We start from the raw sequence: 27,099 nt of genomic DNA, 5'->3' as shown, positions 1-27,099 counted from the left end.
GATCCATCTTCTCCTGTCTGCGTCTAACTGGTCACTTTTGAACTCCACGTTCAACACTACCTCAAAATGGCTATTAAAATTTCATATAATGTCTCATTCTATCCTCACAAAACCTAAAGAATCATTTCCATCTTATGATGAGAAATCCACTGAAGTTTCAGAAAGCACCCTGCAGTGGGAGTCAAGATGTAGGCCCCATTCATGGTACCCCTACGTACCAGTCGTGTGATCAGAGAAAACTATCTACTTTGGCCCTCCACTTCTTGACTTGCTTTGAAGCGAACCTTCATCCTCTTTATACCCATCTAAGGCTTCTGCCAACCTTCCTGGTGCCGCAGGTCTCTCATCATAATCAAGAATATTAGGGATACTACTGAGTTATTCTGAAGATTAAGTGAGCCAAGGCATAAAAAGTGTTCAGAACAGTTCCTGGCAGGTACTACACAGCCAAAACTAATAGCTAATGCCAAGTCCATGGATTCTACTTAATGCTTAGTTTCTAAGCTCAATTTCAGTTTTGTGATTTAGTGTGAGTTTTTAACAGTTGCCATTAAAATATGGATTGCTAACTGGTGGTGGTGATCACCTTACCTTCTTGAGGTTTAAAAATTCTTATTTTATTCCACTAACAATGCATGAGGAACCTGCTTCATGGCAGTTTTTAAATCTTGCAACAAGTTCTGTACAACAGAGTAAGATATGCCCCTGTCCTGAAGAACTCGCAATGAGTGAGCAATGGACGTGGAACCCACTAATAAGACATGTAACAAGCTGTGAAGGGGGACCTGGGAGGACACTCAGGAGAGCACACAGTTCCTCTTAACTGGAGGTGGAACAGGGAGTGCTGTGAAGGAGGTACCATCTACCCTGAATCTATAAGGATGGATGAGACTGTAATAGCAGGGAAGAGAAAGGGCAGCTCAGAGAGACCAAGCTACAAGAGCCCAGAGAAAGTTGTTTGGGAAAAGGTTTAGGAGGAAGATCTGGGATGTAGCTGAGGGGTCTGGGATGAGGCAGTAATATTTTAAAGGTGTATGGTTCCAGACTATGGAGAACTTTCAAAGTAACACTAAGGAATGTGAATTTCATTCTGTAATCAGTGCGGGGTGGTACTCAGGGAGAAAACCTCAAGAGCTTCGACTACAAGAGAACTCAGTGCCAGTGGTCTCCATTAGCGCCGGGACAGAGTTGAGTGAAGAGAAAGTGACCTTTGTGATCAATAAGTGTGACACGAAGTCCAAGCTCCACTCCTTCCTATGTGTGAGACTTTGGGTAAGTTATTTACATTATCCAAACCTTGAATTATTGGGCATTTACCCTTGTCAATGTTTTTCCAAAACCTATTTTATGTAAGAATCAGCTGGGAGCTTGGTAAAAGTATATCTAAGTGACACATCTGCAGAATGATTCAGGACATTAAAGGTGGAATGGGGACAATGTTCTGTGTAAGGAAGCCAAGGTCCAGAGATGAAAAACACACAGCTAGTCAGCAGAACCCTGGAATCCAGGAATTCTGGCTCCAACAGCAGCGCTCTGCTGCAACTCCATCTTACTTATTTCTATCCTTATTTGTTTTACCATTACTATCCCTGGCCCATAGCCTAACCAATCTAGAATGATAACTAAAAGGACCTTCTCCTTTTCTCCTCCTTAATTGAAGAATCTTATACAAAGAAAGCTGACCCCACATATATTTAAATTCGCTGGGTTTTATTAAGAGAAAAATAAACTTGTACCATTTGGGCAGTGGCTGTAGCCCTTTTCCCCATCACTTCTTCACTCAGTCTCCAAAAAGGAGATTTGTGTCTTTGGAAATTTGAAGAAGAAATTGAGTAAGGATGGACTGACTTTTTATTCTCTTTTGGGACCAGCTTGCCTGAGCTGGCAGGACATGAGTCCCCTGCCTGTGTTAGGGAAACCTGTGGCGGCAGTGGCAGCGGGTACAGGGTGGGGTTCAATTTGGGGAAGTCAAAGGAAGTTCAAATTTGTTTAAGACACATTTTCCAATCCAGTTTTATGGAGAGTGTGACACTCTCCCTCTGTCTGTCTACTTGCCCACTGCCTCTCTCTCTCTCTCTTTAAATTTATTCTTTTTAGTTATATATGTCTCTTGACTGGAAGAGGCAAGAAAATTATCAGCCTGAAAACACCAAGCATAAGCAAAGTTGAATGTAAACAAATATTTCTTTTTAAGTTTTGACTTCAGGGCTGAGGATGTAGCTCAGTGCCACAAGACTTGCCTAGCATGAGTAAGGGCCCTTGGTTCAACCCCCAGGACCTAAATAAGTAAAAACAAAACTGAATTTAAATAAACATGTTTTTAAAGGATAAATTGCACTGTTAACTCCAATTTTAAAGGTGTACTGCCTATCAGCAAGAACACAAATAATAATAAATGTTGGTGAGGATGATGGGAAATATAAAACATTTATATACTATTGGTAGGATTCTAAATTAGTACAACTACTTTGGGAACAGTATGGAAGTTCCTCAAAACACTAGGAATGGAACCATAATATGACCTAGCTAATCCACTCCTCAGTGTTTATCCTAAAGAATTAAAGTCATCATACTAAAGTAATACATGTATACCCATGTTTATAGCGGCACAATTCCCAATAGCCAAACTATGGGACCAGCTTACAAAATCTGTCAACAGATGACTGAATAAAGAAAACATGGTATATATCACAACAGACTTTATTCAGCCACAAAGAACAACAAAACTATGTCACTTGCAGGAAAATGGATGGAACTGAAGGGCATAATGTTAAGTGATATAAGCCAAACTCAAAAAGTCAAAGGTCATGTTTTCTCTCATATGGGAAGCTAGAGAGCAAAAGGGGGAAAAGGGGGACCTCATGAAAACAGGAGACCTATAGAGTAGAGGGAGGAGAAAGGGGGAGGGAGATACTGGAAAATCAAATTGATTAAAATTATGTTTTGTGCATGTACAAATATATCACACTGAATACCACTTATTATATATAATTGCAATACACCAATAAAAAAGGTTACTTCTTTTAGCTCTGCATTTCCAGCATTTTTTTTCCCAAAGAAATAATTTAGAATGAATACAAAGATTTTGAGAAAATATTTCATCACAATACTTGCATGAGAAAAAAAGGTGTCAGTATCTGGATGTGTGTGTGCAAAAAATAATATACTAGTTAAATAAATTAGGCAATCCTTTAAAAATGATGTTACAAAAGAATAGTTAACAAAAGAAAAAATCCGTTCTATATTGGTGAGGAAAAAAAAATCAACTTACACAATGGTATATTATGTTCATTGCCATGAGTATACAACAGGTGTTGTGAATTTATGTACAGTTATATATATGCATAGAGAGAAATCTAAAAGGCTGTGTAGCAAGTTCTAAGAGTGATCATCACTGAGAATAAGAGTCTAGGAATTTAGTATTTGTTATTCCTTTTGTTCAATTGAATTTTCTAATTTTTTTCTACTGAACATGTGTTGTTTTTTAAAGGAAAATATTCTTGTTTTCATAAAAAGTTAAAGATTTTAAAAAAGAAAAGTCTAACAGAATCATCACTATAATTGCTTTTCTGCTTTACATTTTCATCCATATTATAATTAATTTAGTAAGTGTTTCATGTTCTTCAAGGCAAATGTGATTATTTTTAATGAAAACAAACAAAACTGCCCATGACCTTAAGGTAGGACTCTGACTCTACAACTTACTATGCTGGTACAGGTTATTGCTATTCCTGAAGATGGTTCCTGTCCTTAATGCTGAGTTTATGATACACCAAGGTTTTCACTTCAAGTGAGCATTAAATAACCATGTGAATTGCCTCACGAGTATTGAACACGATGTAGTAGTTCAAAAAAATATATATCAATTGCTTTCCCTTTCAAGCAAAACAAAACCCTTGAATACTAATTTTAAAATCTTTATGTATGCATAAAAATGAGCAAAAAATTATTTGAGTAATGTTTGGAAGACTTGATTTTTTGGGAGTTGGGGTGGCACTGGGGATTGAATTCAGGGGCACCCTACAACATATCTAACCACTTTATTCTATTTTGAGATAGGATCTCGCTAAGTTGCCTAGGTCAGCCTTAAACCTGCAATCTTTCTGCCTTCGCTTCCAGAGTTGCTGAGATCATAGCATGCGTCACAGTGCTGGGTGATTCTCTTAAGTCTGCTGGGCAGGCTGACTGGTTAGCCCTTCTGGAATAATGTTAAACATTTATTACTTTGATATTTTTGGTTTTGTCTCAGATTTTAAAAATCCAAAACAAAGTCTAATACATTTGAGATGAGCTTACAGAGCCTTTTTCTTTTATTTACACTGCTGTGGCTGGAACCCCAAGCTCAGGCTTGCTGTGTCCTAACACTGGGCCACAACTCCAGCCATACAATGCCTTTTTCCTTGATTCAAGTCTTTAGAAGTAGTATACCAAGGTTATGGGATCAAAATTATTATAAGGTGCTTTATATGCTGTTAAAAACTGAGGAATCCTATACAATGAGAGTCCACATTAGTATGTGCTTAAATTCATTGGGTTTTACTAAGAGAAAAGAAAAAAAAAAAGTTTTAAAAGGATGGAAGCCAGAATTTTCCACAAGACTAGAAAGACATCAATTTCGCCTTGCTGCCTGGCTAACGTATCTCCTGGATCTTATATTTTAGGTGCCAAGAAAGCTAGAGAGATTTAGGCCAGAAGAAAATTTGAAGAAGAAATATATAACTTGCCTGTTGTCTTCAACATTCACAAGGCTTCAAATCCCTCTCTCTATAATTTCTGGTAGCAGGGAAAAAAAAAAAAGAACAGCTCCTAAAGGATTAAGAGGAAAATATTCTCCTAACCGCAAATATATTTCTGCCTCGTCCACAAAGTTTTCTGGCAACTTCTTATCAAATACCAGAAGATAGAAACTTTTCAGCTAATGAATTTAAAGTGTAGGAACCTGTTCCCTCACACCTCTCATTCCCTTGGCAGAGAACTGTGGTGCTAAAAGGTAAAATCAGATGCTCTCCTAATAGGAGAGAAGAAAACCACCTCGAAAAGGATGTGCCGACAATCCCCCAGATTTTTATTCACGCAGACACTTTCCAAAGGTGAAGGTAAGTCATTCACCCATTAGAGAAATCCCAGGTCTTCATCACCGCACAGAAAGAACAGTAAATATTTTCTTTTCTCCAGAGCCCCCTGGATTCAGCCACATACTTTTTGGCTGCAGAAACCCCTCCACATGGGAATCAGGGCCCTGCCTCTTACTATCTTAGACACCTACTTTGCTGCTGGGAAAGAGTGCTTTTGCAGACTTTGTGCCATCAGAACTTCACATTCACCAGGTAAGGTGGCAAGCCAGGCCAGCCAGATGTGAAGGTGACAGTTTGTAAATGAGAAAACAAAAGCTAAATACAGAGGATAAATACCTTCGGAGGAGGATGATGGACTTGGGACTAGAGCTGAGGTTGGTAACATCCAGCCTAGAACTTCCCTCCACAGACTCTGCCTTATTAGGAGCTGCCTTCCTCCCCCTAATAAAGTCAAAAATCTTGTTCTCCATATTGCCAAAAGGTATGATCAATCTACAACACACCCTGGCTTCGAAAAGTCAGCACTGCCACTGCCACAAGTATTTAAAGAATACACAGAATTTTCTACTATCTGAAAATGCCTCAAGTGTTAACTGAAAAGAAAGAAATGTCCTTTCTAGCTGAGAGACTAAAAACAAATTGAAAAGTATTAGTTATATGATACTAAAATATACTTGAAAATGATTTTCTTTTTATAACTATTATATTCCATCTCAAGCACCCTTCTGAAGAAACCATTTCTGTCCTCTCCATTTTATCAATTAGGTTTCTAAGACCTAAGTAAAAGATGAGTGCATCTTATTGATCCTCACAGAGGTTCCAGTCCCCCTCTTTCTTAGTCTAGTAGTGAGGTTCTCTGTCTACTTCCAGCTGGAAACTTAACATTGTATAAAGAATGACCAATGTCCTCATTAAAGATGGTAGTTTAATGTTCCTTCATTCACTCATGCAGTAAGTCAGAGAAAATGTGAAATAATAAAATACTAAGGATTATTTACCAGACACTTTCAAGTCTTGCTATCCAGATAGCATTTGGTTTGATAAAGTCATTTGGAAATGTCAAAAATTCACATGAAAAATTTCCTGTGCACTCTTATTAATTCATCAAACTTACTGGGGTTTCTCTTCTTTGTTGGCTGCTTATAACCTTTTCATAACTCATCACCAGTCCCTGATGGATTGATCACTAGATGATCACCTATCATCAATAGCTATAATTACAAAGTTTTTTTTGATTGTAAAAAATTTAAAAGAATTATAAAAATGTCTTAGTATGCCAGATATTAAATTCTTATTTTGATGACTGTTTCATTCAGAAGCTTTTAACAATAATAATAGAAAACTGAAGCTATTCCAGAGTCATCATATTTATATTCCAGAGCCTACCTACATATATTCCTTCATTCCAATCTTTCTCTGTTGAGTAGAGGGACAACAAACATTTTTATTAAAGTGAACATTTCATCACCACAGTAACAAATTATGGTTCAGATCAAAATTCAATCATGCAAACTGTCATCCAGTTCCACATAGGATTATTTGTAAATATGGGTAGAACAATAATCAGAAATCCAGTTTTTTAAAGGTTCTACTGCACCCAGTTAGCTGCAAGAATTTCTAAACTTTCTATGAAACAATGTCTCTGTCAGTCACATTTCTCCCACAAATTGGGAAACTAGAGAAGCAACCAAAAAACTTTTTCTTGCTCTAGACTGCCCTTGCAATTTCCCCACACGGATCGAAGGCATGTGAGTTCCATCTCCCCAGAGAACTTTGTAAGTGGTCTGTCTGTACAAGTGGCTAAGTTCAGCAGATTCAGAGGTTTAGCCAGAGTTGATATTGTGTACAAATGTACTCTTGTACAGAGATTTTATAATCCTCTACACAGCCTCTGATAAGTCTGCAAATGGTCCCAACTAAATTATCAGAAGTTTTGAGTCAGCCATCCCTATTCCCCATGCAGCCCTCTCCTCAACTCCTCATTCTTCATCACCTGAAGTCTTGGTCATTGGTCCCTAAGTCAGTATGAGGCTTTGGGCCTCCAAATCTTAGACAGTCAATCATTTATATCCCTAAAATGATTTAAGAGCTTATAGCAGAGTTTTAGACTGTGACTTCACAAAAATCACAATTTAATATTTAAAAATTGATTATGAACTTTAAAAAGAGAAGGAATCTCCTTTTGTTTTAAGAGATAGGATCTTGCTATGTTGCCTAAGCTGGCCTTAAACTCCTAGGCTCAAGTGATCCTCCTGTCTCAGACTTCAAAGTAGCTGGGTTTACAGGCATGTGTTACCATGGTCAGCTCCTAAAATATATATTTGTAAATGATTTAAAGAAAGTCCAATGGCTGCTTTTTCCAAATGGGTGAGGACTGTCAGGAAAGAAGGAGTCCTAAGTCTCTTGATTACTATAATATTAGTCCTGCAGGGTAGCTCAGCTTGACACTGTCACTTAAGCAAATGACTCTAAAAAGGATAAGTTTTAAATGAACATTCCCTTTTAAAAACAACCTTTATGACAGTAGCGCCTATGATATGCTCAGCTCTACATTTACCTGGAAAAAAAAAATTTGAAGTGCTTTTTGACTGGCCACAGGTAACACGGGCACATTTTATCTTTAAACTCCAGATCTTTCTCCAAAAATCAAAGGGGAAACCAGTTTTGTAAAAGTCTAATCACATCTCTGATGCACAAATGAGGATCAAAAGAAGACAAGAGGAGAATAGAGTGATTTGATTGCTCAAAAAAATTTAATTAAATAAAATCCAAAATGATTCTGCCTAAAGAACAAACAAAATTAAGTTTTAAAACACTCAACCCAGTAAACACTGGGGAGAGCACCTGTGAGTCTCAAGTCCAAGTCCAGACAGACCCACTTAAGGCCCTGTTCTCTTGTCAAATTACACAAGAGTATTGGACCATAGGGAAGACTGAATCAGAACAATGGGGTTGATGAGAGCCTTGTATGGGGGCACAGCCCACTACTTCAGAAGCAGAATTTTTCACAGTTTGGCTCAAAGTCTTGTTTTTAGTAGTTACTAAATATCTTGTATTGTTCTTGTGTCTTTATGAATGAACAAGAAACTATAAGGGTCATTTCAAAACACATATCTGAGTAAGGTTCAGTCCTATAAATGCAACAGTAGCTCCTGAGTCATATGGATGACTCCCTGGGATACTTGAATAAGCAAATTGTTGGTACGATATATTTAAGATATCTGATGAAGGGATGGCAATAGCTGCCAACTCTTCTGATTATGATTCTTTCCTAACTTTGCAGCAGTACAACTAAGAAGGGATCAAACAGAAGAGTTGGGGGGTCTGAGGTATTTTCCCCACATTCTACTGACATCCACATACAAATGTGACATAGAATACGCTTTCTAAAATGTACCCTACATCTGAGGTAAAGAGGAAAACTCAATAACTTAGCTTCAAAAATTAAACAGCTAAAAGAAAAACGATTTATTAGTAAGCCAAGTTAAGTAGTGTCTTGCAGTAAAATGATCTCTTAAAAATCCTGCAAGAGAGAAAAGCCAGTCTCTCTCCTTAGATTGTTTCAAAAGCTATGTAACAATAATGTACAGTGCCACTCAGAAACTTAACTATCAGTCAAGTCCACCTTAGTTCCTTAATTCTGGATGTGAACAATGAAAGAATCAAATATTACCTAATTGTATATAAACACAAACATGGGTGTAAAACAGTTATAATAGGTATAGTTCTATCCATCAGAAATCAAAATGTTGATTCCCTTCCCTTATGGCAAAAGTCATGCGACGTAACTGAGCTGTTCTAAGTAATCAGAAACTACTACAGCATTTTCATAGCAACCCCTACTTTAAAAAAAAAAAAAAAGAATTTAAGAGATAGCTGAAATGAGAACACAAATATCTTTCTTTCCCACGTAAAAATTCACTCTAAGAAGGATCAGAGAGAACCAGGAACAATTAAAGTTCTCAGCACTACACTGACCAGGTGGCTGTTGTGGTCTGAGGAGACTCACTAGCAAGGGGGCTCAGCTTCCTGCACAATTTGCTGCTTTCCCTTCTGAGCATGAGAGAAACACAGGTTTCTCTTCTAAGGTGTTAAACATTTGGCTGCTAAGGGACAAATGGAAGTCTGACACCCAAGATGAATAACCACAGGGCATTAGACCACTAGGAACTTTCGCTACATTAAAGCCAGCCAAGTTCACTGCTCACAAGGTGTTCAGGCACACAACTGCCAGGACTGACTTTGGGATATAAAGACCTATCTTTTTTTCTTTTAATACTTTACCACTGGCCTACAGGGATTTTCATAAGTAAGGTTCAGAGAAAGAAAGGTTTGGGAGTATGCTTTTAATAAAACCTCCAGGGTCCTCACTCTGAAATATTTAACAGGCCTCCGCATCCTCTTTCTCTGCAGAAGACCAACTTAAGCCAAGGTTTACTGTGCCTGAGAGCTCACAGTGACACCAAATGTGTTGTCAGAGGTGCTTTCTGAGGATCAATTTAGCTGGACGAAGAATTCTTATTTGAAATTCCATAGAGACCCATTCATAAGATTTCTTATGCAGATGCTCACATCCCTAAGAATTCCAGGTCTAGAAAGAGAGTAATCTGCCAATTAAAACTTCACTGAAAAAGAATAAAAGCCAAATGGGTAAAGGTGGTTCTCCTGAATAGGTAGGTAATATAGTACTTAGGTCTCCCATAAAACCTGTGTGAGCATGCATATGCCAGTATTTGTCTGAAAAAGAGCAAAAGCATATAGAATTGTTATCATGAGATTCCAGCAGAACCATTTCTGTGTGTGCCAGTTGGTCAAAGCTAGAATTCACGGGATTACCTAGTTACATACAAACAGAAGCCTCTATGCAGAGAAGGGGTGGTCTGGTCCCTCCCCAACCCCCAGATGTTTCTCCAGTCTGAACATGTCTGGGAAGCAGATGCAGTAAACAAGCAGCTGTTTGTAATGCAAATTCAAGTTACAGGGATGCTACCACCTAAGTCCAAACACAAATGGTCACCCCGTTCTTCACATCCTCCATGAAAGTCTGTCATTGTGGATATCAGTGACAAACTCAATCCTGCTAAGGACAGAATTAAAGAGCAAAAAGGCAGAAGTGTGGTTAGGGGTGAAGAAGAGAGACTGCCTTCCGGTAAAGTGTTTGTGATCTCAGACACATTAAAAACAGCTGTTAGGTATTAAAAACCAAAGATTATAACTTTGATTGGACCCTAATAAATAAATAAATAAATAAATAAATAAAAATTGATATAGCCTGTGGTTTATACTGAAAAGCTTCTGGAATTGTGCAAACTACACAAGAAAACATGCCTAAAAAAATACATTCTAATATGTAACAGAATAAAGCAAAGTATCAGATAACAGGGTAAGGAAACCCTTTCCTGATCACGCTCTGCTTCTCCACTCTGCATCTGCTGACATTTATTTTGGCCATAAATCTTTCTGAAGCAATGAATAACTGATTCACAGATCTCAAAATTTTAATACGTACACTAACAAAAAAATATCTTTCATTCTGTCAAAATTTCAAAATGATAAGTACTCTGGAGGATCAGGAGAAAAGTCTGCAGAGACCTAATACAGAATTCTGGTTTAAAGAAGAGGAGATGCTTAACATCCAGTATTCTTAGGGATTGTTTACAAATACCAATAAATTTTTATTGTACTGACTTTTCAAAAATTATTGTTGAAAGAAGTAGCTGATCTAAGGAATACATTTCGAAATAAATACTATGTACACAAATAAAATTTATTAGATTGTTTCAGTGGCTATTTTCCATTAATATCAAGACTATAATTTTATTTGGAAACATTATTTGTTGTTCTAAAGAGTCTTTAAACAGAAATCTCCAATAATTCCTTATCTAAAACATATTCTCTTTCCTCTCTACCCATTCAAAACAAAAAGCTTGTACAACCATAAAAGAAATATCTGATATATTTGCACATCTAGTTCAACAAATATAAACTTCTACAACTTTTAAAATTCAGGGCATTTATTCAGGGTGGTCTCTAAACAGTAAACTATATTTGCTTGTATTAATTCATTTTTACATAGAAAGATTCATATGCATCACACAGACATTAAATATTTGAAAAGCCTTTTAAAATAAAATATGAAATAGCTTTTTCCTATAGCAACCATCCCAAGAGCTTCAAAATTACATCCCCAAGATCTCCATTTTAGCTGCTGTATGAAAATTAGAAAAATCTTATTCCAAGAGATAAAATATTGTGATATTTATGGACAAAAATGATAACTTCTAAATTGCGGTGCTCACACAAAATGTATATCATATACCTTTCATTTCATAATTGAGGGCTACAGACAATCAAGACAACCACTACTCTTGGTGCTAACAGTTGACTACCACCCATTCCCCTCTACTACTTTGGTGAACCTTCTCATTCTCTGATTCTGTACATTGAGGCATTAATGCCATCACTTTTCCCAGATGTTTGTGGCTAATTTTTTCAGTCTGTAGAACCATGGGCAAAGATTATAGGTTCCATTTTCAATGTAGATCTGAACCCCAGGAGAGCCAGTGAGACTGAAACCCTAAGCCCTAAGCCCAATACATAGGTGTCTTTCATTGGAGGTTGAGTGGTGGGGGGAGAGTGAGACGGGAGAGAAGGTATATATATCGATGGATCACTGAAAATCCATTCCCACAGCTGGAGGGATAATTCTTAGGGAGAACTCCATCACCAGCACATCATGTTCACAGACTATACAAGTTACCATCTAAATATTTTCTCACTACACAAATGAGGTGTCCATTTCCCAAGAAAAGATACATATCATTAAGTAACAAATGTGAAATTGTTCATAACGACATGCATTTACTTAATGCAGTTGTAATGCCAATGCATTTTTAGAACTTCAAAGTTAATCACAAGACAAAGAATAACTTTCATTAGGTTATCTTCAAATGATATCTCCTCAACAACTGACAATAAGGTAAAAATAGCTTATCAGCAATTCGCAAAATATCTTTAAAATAACAGCTTATATAATAAAACAAGACACTTTTAAAAGCCAAAGAAACTATGTGAATGTCCAGCTCCAAATGAGCCTAAATCAATCTGATTCTAGATATCTTAAGAGCACTGAAAGCTATACAGTCCTAGTTAACTCAAATATTAATCAAATTTTCCTGTCATCAGCATAGAAAGCACAATACTCATAAAATCATAAATTTGTTGGTTTATTTAACTCCATTTGGTCTCATAACATGTGATCTGTTATTAATCTCAAACCAATAAGCCAAAAACTAAAATTCCAAAGGCAAGACATCAAAGATGGCACTATTTTAAGGCAGTCATTCCCTATAACAGCTCTTATTGAGCAATGATTGGTCATATATAATGAAAGCATTTGCAATGTGTTTGAAAAAAATAAACATTCTGCCAAAATACCAATTAATTTGCACTTCTGAAAATAATTTGCAACATCAGCATGTTACTCACTGTTCTCGGGATGGGTGGAGAAAGAGATCCATTTGACATATATGGGTCGTTATTCATATTTGGCATCATTATGTAGCCGGAATAACTAGAGTAGGAGGGTCCCTTGTTGTAGAGGCCTCCATCTGGATGCTTTCCTGAGAGAATCCAAAGAACAATCAATGATGTATTGACTCCCTTTTTATAGCACAGTATTTTTTCATCAGAAAATCTAACAGTTCTAAGACAAATCAGACCTTCCATAGAAGATTTGTTTATAAAATATTGTAACTGGATTATTATGCTCTATTTTAGATTGACAGTATTTATTCCCTTAAATGACTTAGCAGCAAACCAGATGCTTAAAAAACATGTGTTTCAATTTACTTCCACTACTGACTGATGTTTTTACAATAATAAGTGTTATCCATCTAACTTAATTTGTTCTAATACTAACAAACTGGCCTAAGAAATACAAAAACACGAAAACACACACAAACCTGAAACTGTGATGTATTAGACCATTTGTGGATGCACATGTATATATTATACACTTAAAGTTATCCTTTTCCTTTTAAGAAAATTCTATCTATGCGTCTAGATTTCTATAAAATTTCAAGATTTTGCTGAGGAATAGAGTTCTATCTAGTATTTGGGTGACCAAAGGATTAACTCTGGAAGGTTTAATTTTATGTGCTACACTTACATCATTCTGCCAAAGAAATCTGTATATTCAGTTACATACTTCTTCCCTTTGATTTGTATAACTACTTTGTCATTGAGAAGAAACCTAATGTGTACTTCTTAACCTTTCTTCTCCAGGTTAACATACAGTATGTACCAACACTCCATTCTGATCAGGCTAACTGTTAAGTTATTAAAGGAGACCAGAAATACAGACTGGGTAACAAGTAAATCCTACCGCTTATCTGATTCTTTCTAAGTGGCAAGGAGCTGTCCTTAAATTTAAAAATATGTATATGTGTATCTTTAAAAAGAATCAGAAATGGAAAGAAAGTCTATCCTATTTGCATAGTCCCTAGCTGTCAGTTTTATGTTTTATAAGCTAGATTGTTTTACTGAGCTGTGGTCAGTATGTTCATTCACTGCCTGCCTTCTCACTGTAACAAGCTAGAAATAGCAATTTTGCAAGCAAAAATCCATTCAAAACTATTTTTTGTTTAAAAAAAAATCCATTCTAAACACTCCTTCTTTCCCAAAAATCTGAAAGCTAGTTGAAACCCAAAGGTCCATAACTCATTCAAAGATAATTCTTAAATGATGTAATACTTATTAGAGATAAGCAATAAGTTTCCTGGGTTTCCTTTCCCATTTTGTTACGATAGTGGGCATTAATAATCTTATCACATATGGTCCTGGTCTCCTGAATGCAAAGGCAGCAAAACAAACCCATACACACAAACCATATGCTCTATGATAAAGCTGGAGAAAACAGCATCAAGTCTTACCATCATCAGGGTGTTCTCTGGCCTTGTCATGGTAGGACTCCTGAGAGGTCTGTGCTTGTCTGGCCACCTAATAGCAATCCCCATCCCCAAAAGAAAGAAAATCACTTCAGAGTTTGTGACAATAAGTGTGTTCAATGGTAACTCAAAGAAAGATGTTTAGGTGCAATTCAATCTATCTGTTTTATTAATTTAAGGATAAGCTAGAGTTGAGTACTGGGGAGTCAACATGTATTTTTGAGGGATTTATTATCTACTCAGAACTCCAAAGTAAAAACAACAAAATATAATAAATTTGGGAATGGCCACAAGTTGTTCTGTCTGCTGTTTATTAAAATCTGTCAAGGCTCCTGGATGCCTGAGAGGAGTTGGAGTTAACGGAGTTGAAAGTTTTGATAGCCCCTCCAACTACTGTTCATTTCAATTAGAGCTGATTAAATCAGGCTGAAATATCATTTTGCAACTGAAAATGACATTTTTAATATGAATAAGTCAACCACTCTAATGGGGTCTTAAGGAATAGCCCTAAGAGCAGTCCCAGCTGGGGTTCCACTATGGTTTAAGACCTACTATGGCAGACTGACTGCAAGCTTGCAAGAAAAAAAGTAGAACTGATCTGTGGTTAAAGAGAGGAAGAATTGAGAGTCGGGTTACAGACATCTAAAAGGTAGCCCAGGTAATATCAGTTTTGGTAACCGCCATCCATCCTGGTTCAACCACGTGCAAATCAGTGGTATTACCCCATCACCATCTTCCTTGGGTCTGCTAGTGCCAACTTACCACCGGGACAAGATTAACAGAGCCCTAACACCTGGGGTTGTCGGTTTCCAACGCAGTGCCCTTCACCCCAAACCAAAAGTTTAGAAAATGTTAACTGGGTGGCAAATTTATTTATTTATGAACTAAAGAAGGATAAGCTAAATAGGTAGAAGGAAAAAAGCTGCACTGCAAACATGAGAGTACTGCAAGAAGTCTGAACATTTTGGACATTATTTGGTTCCTTGGACGTATGTCCTCCCAGTGACCACCTCCTCCCCAGTGCACGCAAAGTCACAAATCTTTTACGTAAGGTTGGGTGCACCCTAGTTCCCCAGCTCCTTCGAACTGGATTAGGCGGAAAAAGAAAACCCTTCCGTTCTCCTCTGCACCCAGTCCCCATCCTTCCAAAATGCGTACTCACCCCTGCCATTGGGATAGAGAAGGTAACTCTGAGATGTTCTTAAAAAGTGTTGTTTAAAACCCAAAATGTCCCCGCCCCCAAAACCACACGCTTTCTTTTTGGGGGCAGAAGTAATGCCATTTAAGGAAAAAGGGTATACCCTCCAAGTTTCTCTGAAGAGAAAAAGCGTTGGTGAAATCATTTGGGTGTCAGGACTTTTCGACCGGATTTCCTCCGGAGGATTTCCCAGTTGTTGAATGAGGGTGGCCAGTAGAGTGTCGGATATCAGGGTCCATCCCCCCACCTCATCTGAGCCCCAGGGCGCAGCCAGAAATAGCCCTCCCGCCGGGTCCCGCTGCTGCGTTCTCGAGCCGGCACCCACGTGTCTCTATTTACCTACTCGGGTTACCAGCGCCATCGCCCGCAGCTGGCCAGGAGATCTGATAAAGTGCTTTCCACCCTCCCTAACCGATGCCCGATTTCCGCCGCTTCTCTACGAGGGCTCGCCTTTTTTCTGCATAGATTGAAGACCTGATGTAGGCCTAAACTAACCCCAAATAAAGTTTTGTATTTTTTAAGTGACGGGGGCACAGGGTATCTTTACTCTTGGGGCGGCTGGGCTCCGCGCGCCCACGCCTCCCTGCAGCCGGCGTTGGAGCTCCGCCGGCTGCAGGGACTTGGCTCCGCACCACCCCCGCAGACCCGGCGCGCGCCCACTCCACGGACTGGCTTCGCGCGGGCCCTGCTCCGCGGCGGTTAGGACCGCCCAGCCTGTCCCAGCCCACGCCCGCCTCTCCTTCCTCCCGCCTCTGGCTCTGCTCATCTAAGCCTTTGGTGGTTTAACGCACTTTTGCAGAGACATCTACCGGGAAAGATAGCGGGTGTACTTTGTTTTCAGTCCTATGGACGAACTTCACAGCAGCAGTATTATTCAGACCTCACTTTAACGCATCACACTCCTCACTCCACCAAAAAGTCCGGAGGCGAAACGTTATGGGTTAAAGGAAACATTTCCTGCCCATAAACCAACCGTTTAGCCACCGAACCCCTAAACTGATTCACTTGGATTAAGTTTCCCTGCACACCCCTCCACCTCCCACCCCGCACACCCACCGGGAATATTAACCGGGGATCCAGCCCTTCCTCGACCCCCTACAAACGAGGGAACTCCTGGGGAGCAGTCATCCGGGACTGCCGGCGCTTTCGCTCCCTTCCTCTCCGCTTCTCCGGGACCCACCACGCCTCTCGGGAACTTGGGGCAGCGGCCCGCTCACCTCGTGTCCGTTGCTGGCCGGGATGATTTCGGACTCATTAACCAAGGAGGACTTGATGTCGGCTAAGTCTCCCTCCTCTTCAGGGTGACTGATCTCGGCGAAGATCTTCTCCTTCTGGGGATCGCCCTCGTCCTTGAAAGGGATCATCTCGTCCGTGGCGCAGAGTTCCGGGTCCCCCCCGCCGCCGCCGCCTCCCCCAGAGAGTTGGGGCATCCCGACGAATCTGTAATCTCCGCTCCGCTGTGGGAGCACCCGCGGCGACAGCAGGAAAGAGAGGGGGGTCAATGCAAGGGTGGGGGGAGGGAAAGGAGAGTTGGATGCGTGAAGGAGGACTGCGGGCGGAAGCGAGGCAGGCGAGCGCGGGGCCGCCGGCCGGCAGCCGGAGCAGCTGCGGCGGCGCCCGAGCTCTGGCTGCCGCCCGCGCTTTCCCGCTTCGCGGAGACAGACGCCGGCGCCTGTCCCTGAGGCCGAAGGGCACGGGACTGCTAGGGCAGCCGCCGCTGGCGCCTCTGGGGGCGTCTGCGCGGCTCCGCGCGCGTTGGGCTAGCCTGCCCCGGTGCGGCGGGCCACCCCACGCCCCCCGCGTCGCGGGCGTGTGTGCGCTGAAGACACAGGTTCTGGAGGGGTCAGGACACCCCAGAGAACAGAGGAGGGTCCGGCGGCGCGTCTCCGCGCAAACCTCCCCACAGTAGATTCCTCGGATGCCGATTTAGTAGTTTGTTTTCCGATGAAGGAGAAGCGAGCAGGTCCAAATGGCTCCGTTTGCCCCAGTGGAGAAGGTGCAAGGAGAATCAGAAGATAATAAAAAGTCCACTTCCTGAAGGGTAAAAAAATAAAGTAAAATAAAGAGCCACCGAACTGGAAATGTCCGTTTTAGAGCTTCTTATTTCCTTCCCCTTTGCTTCGGTTTTCCTCCTTGAGAAGCATTTAATCTGCTGGAAGGGGGGGGAGGTGGAGGAGGAGGGGAAAAGAAAGACAAGAAGTTTGCCAAGAATAAAGTTTGTGCCGGCGAGCGCTGGGAAAAGGCCTCAGAGGGCTCGGTGGGGTCTTGGGGAGTCACAGCAGGAGCCTCGGGCCCAAATGCTTCTGCCGGGAGCTCGAGCCGACACACACACAGCCCGATCCCTCTTTGTTCCCAGCTCGAGTTTCTCAGCCTGGCTCGCTGGCTCTCACTCGCCGCTCTCCACGCCTCCGCTCTGTCAAAGCAAAGAGCTGCTATGCCCCTCGGCCTCGCCCGGCGGACGGGAGGGGTACACCCCGAGCGCGATCGCTGGCTAGGCTTCGGGCGCGTCCTGGCTCCTTGGCCTGAGAGCTCACCGCCCGGGTCCCTCCTCCGCGCCCTGCCCGGCAGGTGAGCGGCTGCACCTCCCCACCGCTTCTCCTCCTCCCGCGCCTCAGCGGCGCTGAAAAGCTACCCACTTGCGTTGCTTCTCCTCCCCCTCCCCTCCCCCGCCTCCTGCTCTCCTTGGCTGCCCGCTGAAGTGGAGGTGGGGGGGTAGTCGGCGAGAAGGAGGTGGTGATTGAGGGCTCCCCCCTCTATTTCTTTTCCCAGAGCCTGTAGGACGAGTCCTAGTTTTGGGGTGTGGGTGTGTGTGCGTGTGCGCGTGTGTCCGCGCGCGCCACTGGAGGGAAGGATCAGGCAACTCCTTGAAGGAAGGAAGGACCAGGCGCTGTTTGTAACCCACGGAGAGGCACTTTTTCCCCGCGTGAAATTGACAAGAAACTCTGATAGAATGGCTTAACTTCATCATCTGAGTATCTCCTGCCCACACGCGCTCACTCCTCGTCCTCTGCCAGTCTCTCCTCCACCTCTTTTCCGCCTCCCACTCTCCCTCCCTGGCTCCGGCAGGGGGAAAAAGATGAAAGAGAAAGCCGCCGCCGCTGTGATCCACACCACATTGATAGATGCTCTGACAGAGGGGATGAGGCGGGAATTGGGAACTGAGAGAAGGAAAAGAGGAAAATATAGCTGACATTGCTCACCTAGAAAGCGAGAACAGAAGCAAGAAAAAATAAGGAAAAGAAAGCTGCAGTTTTACTAAACATAACATCACAGACACGCTCGTTGGAGACAAGGGATGAGGGAACACACGCTAATGAAAATAAAATCTCCATGCTTACCGAGAAAAATAGGACGAAGAAGGAACTGAAGACTGAATCTTAATTATTGCTTTTAAACAGTATCTCTTTCATTGCTTCTTCACTTACGGGATGCAGGGAGAGAGATAACAGATCTCTCGTGGGTTTTCGGAGATCCACACCGCAGTATGTAGATACCTCCTAGAGAATGAAAAGACAGTCCAAGAAGAGAGAAGGGAAGGTAAAGGAGAAGAAGAAGAAATAAAGACCTAGGAGAGTGAAACCAGAAGAGGGAGGGAGGACAGGGCAGTCCCTGGCACCCTGGACTGTGCGCTGAAAGGGACCCTTGAGGATGCAAATCCGAATCCAACCTCAAAAATTCCCCAAGTCTTCACCTTCTCTTTGATGCATTTTGTACAAGGACAGGACTTTTAAGGAGATGTTTTGTGAAAGTTACAGTATAAGTGAAGCTGAAGTTTGAAAACACATTACTTTTTGTCCTTTGGCTCTCAAATTCCCTCAGTTATAAATCCAGGCAAAATTATTATACCCAATGAAGTAGCCATCTGTAAAACCTCAGAACAGTAAACAGAGGCCAGGAATAAATGTATCTCCATCTCCCTGAAATTTAAAATAAAGAAAACACTACAGAATCAGACTTCAGTTCTTTTATATAGGAACGATCAAACAAAGATCTCTTTTCCTTTCCTAAGAGTGAAATTGTAGGCTACTGGACATTGTTTAAGTAAAGACTTTTAACAGAGCTTTCAATGAGCATTTAAAACTTTGCCTACTGATAACTACTACTTGGGGGGGGGGTTGGGCATGTACTGGAAAATAGTTTTAAAAATTACCATTTGAAGGGTTCGGTTGTCCTGAAGAAGATGACCAGTGGTCACATGTAAATTCTATCTGGTACCTTTGGATAGAATTAAGGGTCTGAGCAAAAGAGCCAGAAAAGTAAAACATTTTTACTTTAAAATAGCTGACAGCGCTATGCCTTAGAGAAGAAAAACAAAAATAATATTCTGCTACATGGTGTCTGTGAGGTAATAGGTTGGGAAGATATCCAATTTTTGCTTTTTGGATGATGGTAGTATGTAATTTACATTGAAGTTAGGCACCACAGTGGGTGAATGTCCCAGAGATGTGAATGTGTAGCTGTGTCAGACATTTATAGCCCCTGTTGTAAAATAAGTATGGCAAAACAAAATCAAAATTCCTCCTATAACTGCCATTTTGACTGATAGGAAAAGAACTGGAAGATGTTTCATCAAAGCAGCCAGAGTAGACGTTCCTTTTCATCAAACTCGGGAGGGGGAGGGGGCACGCAGAATGGCCAGAGGGTATTTTCTGGAAGCCAAGGAGAGATTAAATGACGACTCCTACATCCCCCCTGTTTAAGTGTTGCAACTAATTCGAATTCCCATTTTCTCCTTCATGTTAATTATCTGGACTCCCTGAGTCATTTGGAGCTCAACTCCAGGTGTCCTGGAGATTAGCAGCTCAAGAAGATGGGAATTTTTGGAACAATAACTAATGGGAATTGTTTACTAGAAGGGCCAAGGGTAGGTGGCTGCGTTTGGGATTTTCCTGTAACCTGTTTCTTTGGAAACATTGTTTCCAACGAAATCACTTAGCGCCTTGCTCTATTTGCGTGACTGTTAAGTTACGGTGTGCGTGTATTGACTGTCTCTAGCATTGTGGCATTGGACTCTTAAAAATGGCTTTATTAAAAATCAGGCGCCCATTTTTTTTTTTAAGCTGTCAGGAAAAGAGGTTGACATTCCCACGTGAAGTCTGTCTTTCTTGAGGGAAAAAGCAGGGGGGCGCGGTAATCCCGGGAAGAGGTTCCTCCCTTCCCATAGGTTCTGTGTAGCTCCTGGCAAAGACATTCCGGTAGCCAGGCAGTCTCTTCTAATTCGAATGGAGGTTACTATTAACATAAACGGCCGCCTCTTCGGGTGTAGCGAGTGGGATCCTAGGTCCGGGATGTGGTAGGTGCGGCGCAAGAGAAGCACCGCCGCCCCCTTTCCTCGGATGTAGAGGCAGGTTGTTCGTGTGAACTCGAGCGAACGACTGGAGGTTGGCTGTTGTAGGTTCGCTCCTTCAGGATGTGGGTTTCAGGGGGCGTTTTGATGTGATTTAATTCCGACCGTGAAACAATTGCTAGGGGCTGGCTGGATTGCTGTTGGTTTTTCCCCTCCTGGTGGCTTTGGTTGCTTTGGGTTTAGTTTTGGAGCGAATTTGTTTTATATCAACACTTCCTTCTGCACCGTGTGTGCTGCGCTTAGGGGCGAGGCGCCCATCCCGCCGCAGAACCCAGGCTAGGGGGCAGCGGAGCCTGGTTTCGCCGCTAACCGGGTGAGCAGAGCCCTGCCCCCCACCCCACCACGCTGGCGGGCAGGGGAACCGGGACAGTGACCCACACCCACGCCAGAAGACCCCTCCCACAGGCGACTTTGCTGCCAAGTAAGTCAGCTACCGACAGTCCAGTGAGTCCTTAATTACAGGGACCAGAAAAAAGCACGGTGCCCCTCACAGCTCTCTCCGCCCCCTCAGTCCTAACCCCCCGCCCAGGCCCCGGGTTTTCCCTTTGTGTGGCCTGGACTCTCTCCCAGCTGCAACTTTGGTGGGATCCAAAGGAAGGAGGTGGCGGGGGCCTACGGAAGAGGATGCTCGAAGAGAGAGAAGCGAGGGATCAGGACTAGAAAAACGAATAATGTGACTCCAGGGGCGGAACTCCGACCCCCTCGATTTGCCACCCAGTTTCACTAAGAGACTAAAACTGTGGGCATCTTCAGTTTAACCGACGTCGTGGAAAAGGAGAGAAGGGGGCGAGGGAAATGGTAGTTTGTGTCCCATGGGGCTCTTCCGCCTCTTCTTGCCTCCTCCTAAGACAAACAAACTCAACCCCCCTACCCTCCAGGGTAACGGAGAACTCGTGGGACCGTGAAAATGTGTTCCTAAATCCGGTCGCCTGCGGACTCCGGGCTTCCGCGGGGCCGGCGCCCGTTGGCGTCTGCAACTCGGCACAGCCTCGCGGGGCTTGAGCGAAGCGGGGTCTGTCTGGCCCTCGAGCCCCTCCGTGGCTCCTCCCGCGCTCGGCGGTGCGGTGAGCCCCGGTCCCCACCTCGCAAGGCAGAGAGAGGCCCTAGAAGCGGCCGTCCAGGGGGCCGGGTCCTCCCGCTGCCCGCGAGGGAGGGCCACATTTCACTCTGCGCTTTGTGGGATTTGCTAACCCGGAGGCGAGAGCTTCTGTCGCGACGCTGCCCAGAGCGAGAGGAGTCGAGCCGGGGAGATTAAGGACAGGAACGTGGGGACGCGGGGAGGGCGCAGGAGAAGGGACTGAGCCAGAGAGCCTCGCCACGCGCCCTCGTGGAACGGCTCCATTACAGGAACCCGGACTGCCACACAGAGGCCGGCGTCATTTCTGGACAGGGGATGCCCAGAATGGAGGTGGGCACTGGAATAAATTTTCGAGCCTCGTTTAGTAGGCCGGACGTGACAGTCTTTTCCCTCCTTTCTGAAAACTTTTCTCAGGAGCCTTAACTTGCCTTGGCCTGAGCATTGGCTTTGGGAAGCCAGCGGCAGAGCCCGGGCGGAAGCCCGCCCCTTGTGCCCCTCTCGGCCGAGGGTCCTCCATCCCCCTCTATCCGCCCCCCGGCCGGGGACGCGCGCGGACAGGCCGCCCGCGCGCTCCAGTCGCGCCTTATATCGGCGGAGGGCGGCGCCTGCGCAGGGCCCGGCGCGGCGGCGCGGCCTTTGAAGTCGAGGCGGCTGCCGCTTTCATCCTTTCTTTTTTCCCTCGCAGGCCTCTTTGTGTGACTAAATTTGGCAAGAATATGGATCCGAGCCAGTCTTTCCACGTGTGCTCCCAGCTCCCAGCTGAGAAGGCCAAGGGTTCTCTTCCGGGTAAGGAGACAGGGAGAAAGATCAAAGAGTTTGGGGAGCTGGATCTGAAATGTGAATTGAAAATAAAAATCAAGCCTGGACACATTCCAGTTTCTAAAGCAAAACCAACCCTCAGCAGAAGCCGTCTCGCTATGGCGCTCTTTTTCTCTGCTCCCTTTTGCTCTCGTCTCTCTCCCTTTCTTTCCCGCAGCCGTTCTTGAGCACATGGAGTAAAATAAAGAGAACATAGGGAAGCACTTAGTTTCTCCAGATTTGGCTTCGCACTAATTTTATTAGGGTAAATTTCTTATAATTACCGTTATGTGAAGCCGAATTTCTTCAGCCGTAAATATTGCCTTATTTCAGTATGCTTCTCACTTTTCTTCTGCAGTCACATTTTGCGAGGAGAGAACGCTGACACTACACGTGTGCACGTGTTCATTGTGCACAGTACTTTTTTCCCCAGACTATACAATGCATACTTTCCTTTTGCAGTCTAGAAAACTGATGTTAATGCCTTTTAAAATCAGAGCACTCACTATCACAATTGGTCTCTGATTTGATTTGTTGATAGACTGCCCAGATGGTTTCCTGCAGGGAACTAGTTAAAAACGTTTCTGTCTTTATGGTGAAAAAACTGTATGGTCCCTTTTAGAACATATTTCTTGAGCGTTGTTCTATTGTTCAGGAAGTAATCAATGTAAAAAGACAGCTTTGAAATAGTGGGATTCAGAGTCAGAAATCCTGGGTTGGAGGTGGGCTCTGCTACTCCCTCTCAAGTCATGGGTGACCCGAGGTAAGCTGTTTAACTTCTCACAGACTCACTTTCCTCTCAATAAAACGGGCACAATAATAAAGTACTATTGGTGAGATAATGCGTGTGAAGCTGTGTACAAATGTCCATGAAGCAAGAGTGATCTTTTCAAGGGGACCTGTTAACTCTAAAACCAAAAACTTCTGAAGCTCTGGGAACCCTTACCACAGGAACAAATGGCAATGGTGTCACACTTGCCCATCCACTGCTGTGACCAGCTCCTTATCTCCAACACTGTGTTACAAATGCCACCAAAATCACCTTAGCATTTGTTGCCCCCAGAGTGAATGTAATGAGAGACAAAACATGCTAAAGAGAAAGGGAATGTGCATTAATTCTTGTTTATGATAGATTCTTAGTTCATACATGAATTAAGAAAAATAACACAGAAAAAGAATATATTTCTGTAAGGCATTTGACACAGTTCAAAGTAACTCTGAAAACAGCCTTAGTAATGGGTTGGCCTAGAAAAGAGATAATATCTCGGTGGATAAAATGCTTCCAAGAACAGCAGTAAGAACTTGGGGCTGGTGGTGAGTCCTGGAGCTGGTGATTGAAAGGGATATTCTGTCAATCCTACCAGAATACATATTTTAGAATAGAATATGCCAGGAAGAGGCATCTCAAGTTTATAGTACAGTCAAGATTACAACTGGGGCTAAGTGTAAAGTGACACATGGGTGTAGTACTCAGGGCATTTAGCTGAGTGAACTTCACAAGTGAATCTTTATATATTATATATTATATATGTGTGTGTGTGTGTGTGTGTGTGATATATGTATACATATATATATCTATATATATGTATACATATATATTTAGTTGTAGGTGGACACAGTATCTTTATTTTATTTTTATGTGGTGCTGAGGATTGAACCCAGGGCCTCACATGTGCTGGATGACTGTGCTACCACTGTCACAATCCCAGTCCGCAAGTGATCCTTTCTAACCTAAGGTGACTCCACAAGTGGAGTCATTTCCTGGGCTCAGCCTTCCAGCATAAGCTTTTCAGTATGGCCAGTATACAAACTGATAAATCTGGGGGACAGGTGTTGGTGTCAAGTGTTCCTCTCTTCTTTCGCCATAGTCCAAGGCTGCCCAGGTACAGAATCCCCTTAGATGCTCCATCTCCTGCTGCCCGCTACTTGCAGCAACACCCAGACTTCATGTTGAAAGGACACCATAGAGGTTTTGGTTGACAATTAGGAGTACCTTCTATTTTTAAGATCTTTCCCCAAATTCCCAGATTAGAAGTGGATGTTGAGCAGCCTTGTGTGGTGGCACATGCCTAGAATCTCAGAGACTGGGGAAACTGAGGTGGGAGGATTACAAGTTCGAGACCAGCCTGCGCAACTTAGCAAGATCCTGTCTGAAAAAAAAAATTTAAAAAGTACTGGGGATGTAGTTCAGTGAAGTGCACCTATGTTCAGTCTCCACCAGAAAAAAAAAAAAAAAAAAACCAACCGTGGATACTGATCAAGTTCACTAGTCAGTTTCAATCCTTCCTTTCACCTTTTTTTTGAAACTTATTCTTGACCAAAAAAGGGACAGGACTAAGGCACTGATACTGTCTTTTGCTTTGGGGAGGGGGCAATGAAGAGACCTTGAAAATACTCAAGAAAAATCTGGGGCCCTCTTTTGAAGAAAATAAGCTCTCTGAAGAGGGAGTGATGGCTGAAGGATTTACCTATTTTTATTAACGTTTCCTCCATGGATATGGTAATGGAGGTGTTTCTTGAATCCTGGTAAGTACACCTCATAACGTGGATGGCCTTGATTGTATTCATGGCTTCCTGGACTGTGTTGGCATTAGACAAGAGCCTAATCCCTGGTTTGAGGCTAGAAGCCAAAGCCACAACCTTCTTGCCTTAAGGCAACAGCACTACCAACTGAGCCATATGGAGATTAATGCAGAACCAGGTCATTAGTCTCATTGTTTATCCAGTTACTTGCAGCACAGATTTGTGTAAATTTCAGCTACAGTGGTTGCAGCCTGCCTTTGATGTGTGTAATCTGTACATTTTAGTGCTCCAGGAAAGTCCCTGACTGACAGGCTCTACATCCAATGCCCAGAAAACACATCTACACAGGCACACCAAGCGTGGAGTTGAACAATTTTCCAGTGAGTTCCATCAAAGTAAATAAGCCAACCTGGAGGGTCAGGATTGAGCCTCTTTTTTTCTCATGACATGACTTTTGGGGGTCCTTGTGATTGATGTGTATTTGTTTTCATTTGAAACTGGGTAATTGCTTTAAATCTTTATTTACCTCTTGCGGCAGAGGTACTTGTTCTACATAACATTTGACTTTGAGGATGCTTTTTTCTTCTATCTGTAAAAACAGACTCATTGGGTGAAGTTGTAGCTACTGATATATACACTTATCCAAAGACAGCCAGTGTCTAGTTCTTTCCTTACTCTGCCTTGCAAGACTATGCTTAAACTTAAAGTGAATGACTAGAGGAGTGTATTCAGAAGATTGAGAGAGCCAACGCAAATAGTTTAGGCTAAGAAATTGTCCTCTAGTTCAACTAAACACTTTTCTTTGGCAAAAATAAAACCAATTTGCCTTATCTGAATTTGTCTTAAAGGTCCTACAGTCCCATGCTGCCAATTAAAGTTCTCAAGCCCACTTCCCTTAGGTTAAATTGGCAGAGAGCAAGGAACAGAGATTAATTGCTGTTATATGAAGTTAGACAGTAATTTTTGACTGCCTGTTCAGATAACTTTCCAGACTCCTGAATGTATTTTGAAGCTTGTATTCTGCAGCTATTTGGTCTTTATTCTTCAAATTCTCTAGGTAACTTTTAGATTGTTTTACTTTGTACTGCAAGAACAAAATTTTCATCATGGCAGAGTCAGAACTGAAGTGGCACCTCTCTGACTAAGTGCTCCCTTGCAGTCCTGCAGTAGTCTCTTAATTAGTCTCCAGCTTCTACTCTTGCTGGGTTCCTGCATGACCCCAGCAATCCATACTTCATAGAACAGCCTTTAAGATTTACTAGTTGTAGCTTCTAAGTCCCCGTGTGAACTGGTCACTGGCTTCCTCTTTCTCACTCTTCTCCAGCAGTGCTGGCTCTCCAACTGTTCCTCCAGCATACAGAGCACATGTCCACGTATGCGTGTGCACACACGAACCCTTTAGTCCTTTACTTTTTGCCCCTGCCCAGAAACTCCTGGTCAGGAAGATGTGTTCAGGGCTCATTCCTTGGCTCCATTCATGTTTCCCCTCAGGTGATGCCTCCTTCTTGGACCATGTTTTCTAAAACATAGCCTCCTCATCCCTTTACCTTAATCCCAATTCTGGTCACCATTCCTTTAAGGGCTTCATCTATTCTTTACTATCACTACCTGGCATATGTTATTGTACTTATTTGTTTATACTTTTCTCTCCAATAGAACATAAATTCCATGTATCCCCACTGCCATCAACAGCTCTTAGTGCATAGAAAATAAACTATCAATGTATGTGGAATAGTGAATTAACATGACCCTTACGTCTTCAGTTTCCTCATCTGTAATACTTTCCCAGTAGATTACAAATAATTGATAAAAACTTACATGGCATACAGTAGATACATATAGTAGGTGGTAATCACAACTGTTTAGAAGCACTGCTGATAGAAATATAATGCAAGTAACATATAATTTTAAATTAAAAAGCTAGAAAGCAACAGATTCACTTACTTTTACTATTATAGCTTATTTAACCCAAATATTTAAAATATAATCATGGGGAATCAGTTCAGGGGAATTAGTTCCAGGGTCCATGGGGGAATCAGTTCCAGGGTCTTTGGGAAACCAAAAGGATGCTCAAGTTCATTATATAAAATGGTGCAGTATTTGCGTATAACCTATAGCCTTCCCAATATACT

At 42.4% G+C, this 27,099-nt stretch overlaps 1 protein-coding gene across 3 annotated transcripts in view; it reads right to left on the bottom strand.

Annotated features, from left to right (window-relative positions):
• Positions 1–17,994, bottom strand: part of LEF1 (lymphoid enhancer binding factor 1) — a 113,434-nt gene extending 95,440 nt beyond the window's left edge. For all 3 annotated transcript variants that reach the window (XM_079153576.1, XM_079153577.1, XM_079153578.1), the window contains exons 1-3: positions 16,439–17,994; positions 14,009–14,075; positions 12,564–12,697 (exon numbers count right to left, since the gene is read on the bottom strand). In XM_079153576.1, coding sequence (XP_079009702.1) covers positions 12,564–12,697; positions 14,009–14,075; positions 16,439–16,651 — 414 coding nt within the window. In that variant the 5' untranslated portion in view covers positions 16,652–17,994. The remainder of the gene's footprint in view (positions 1–12,563; positions 12,698–14,008; positions 14,076–16,438) is intronic.
• Positions 17,995–27,099: the final 9,105 nt, after the last annotated feature.

The sequence above is a fragment of the Sciurus vulgaris genome (assembly GCF_902686455.1).
Source record: "Sciurus vulgaris genome assembly, chromosome: 9".
NCBI classification, from domain to species: Eukaryota; Metazoa; Chordata; class Mammalia; order Rodentia; family Sciuridae; genus Sciurus; species Sciurus vulgaris.
Note: the sequence above shows the minus strand (reverse complement) of the source record. Positions and strands in the feature narration are given on the sequence as shown.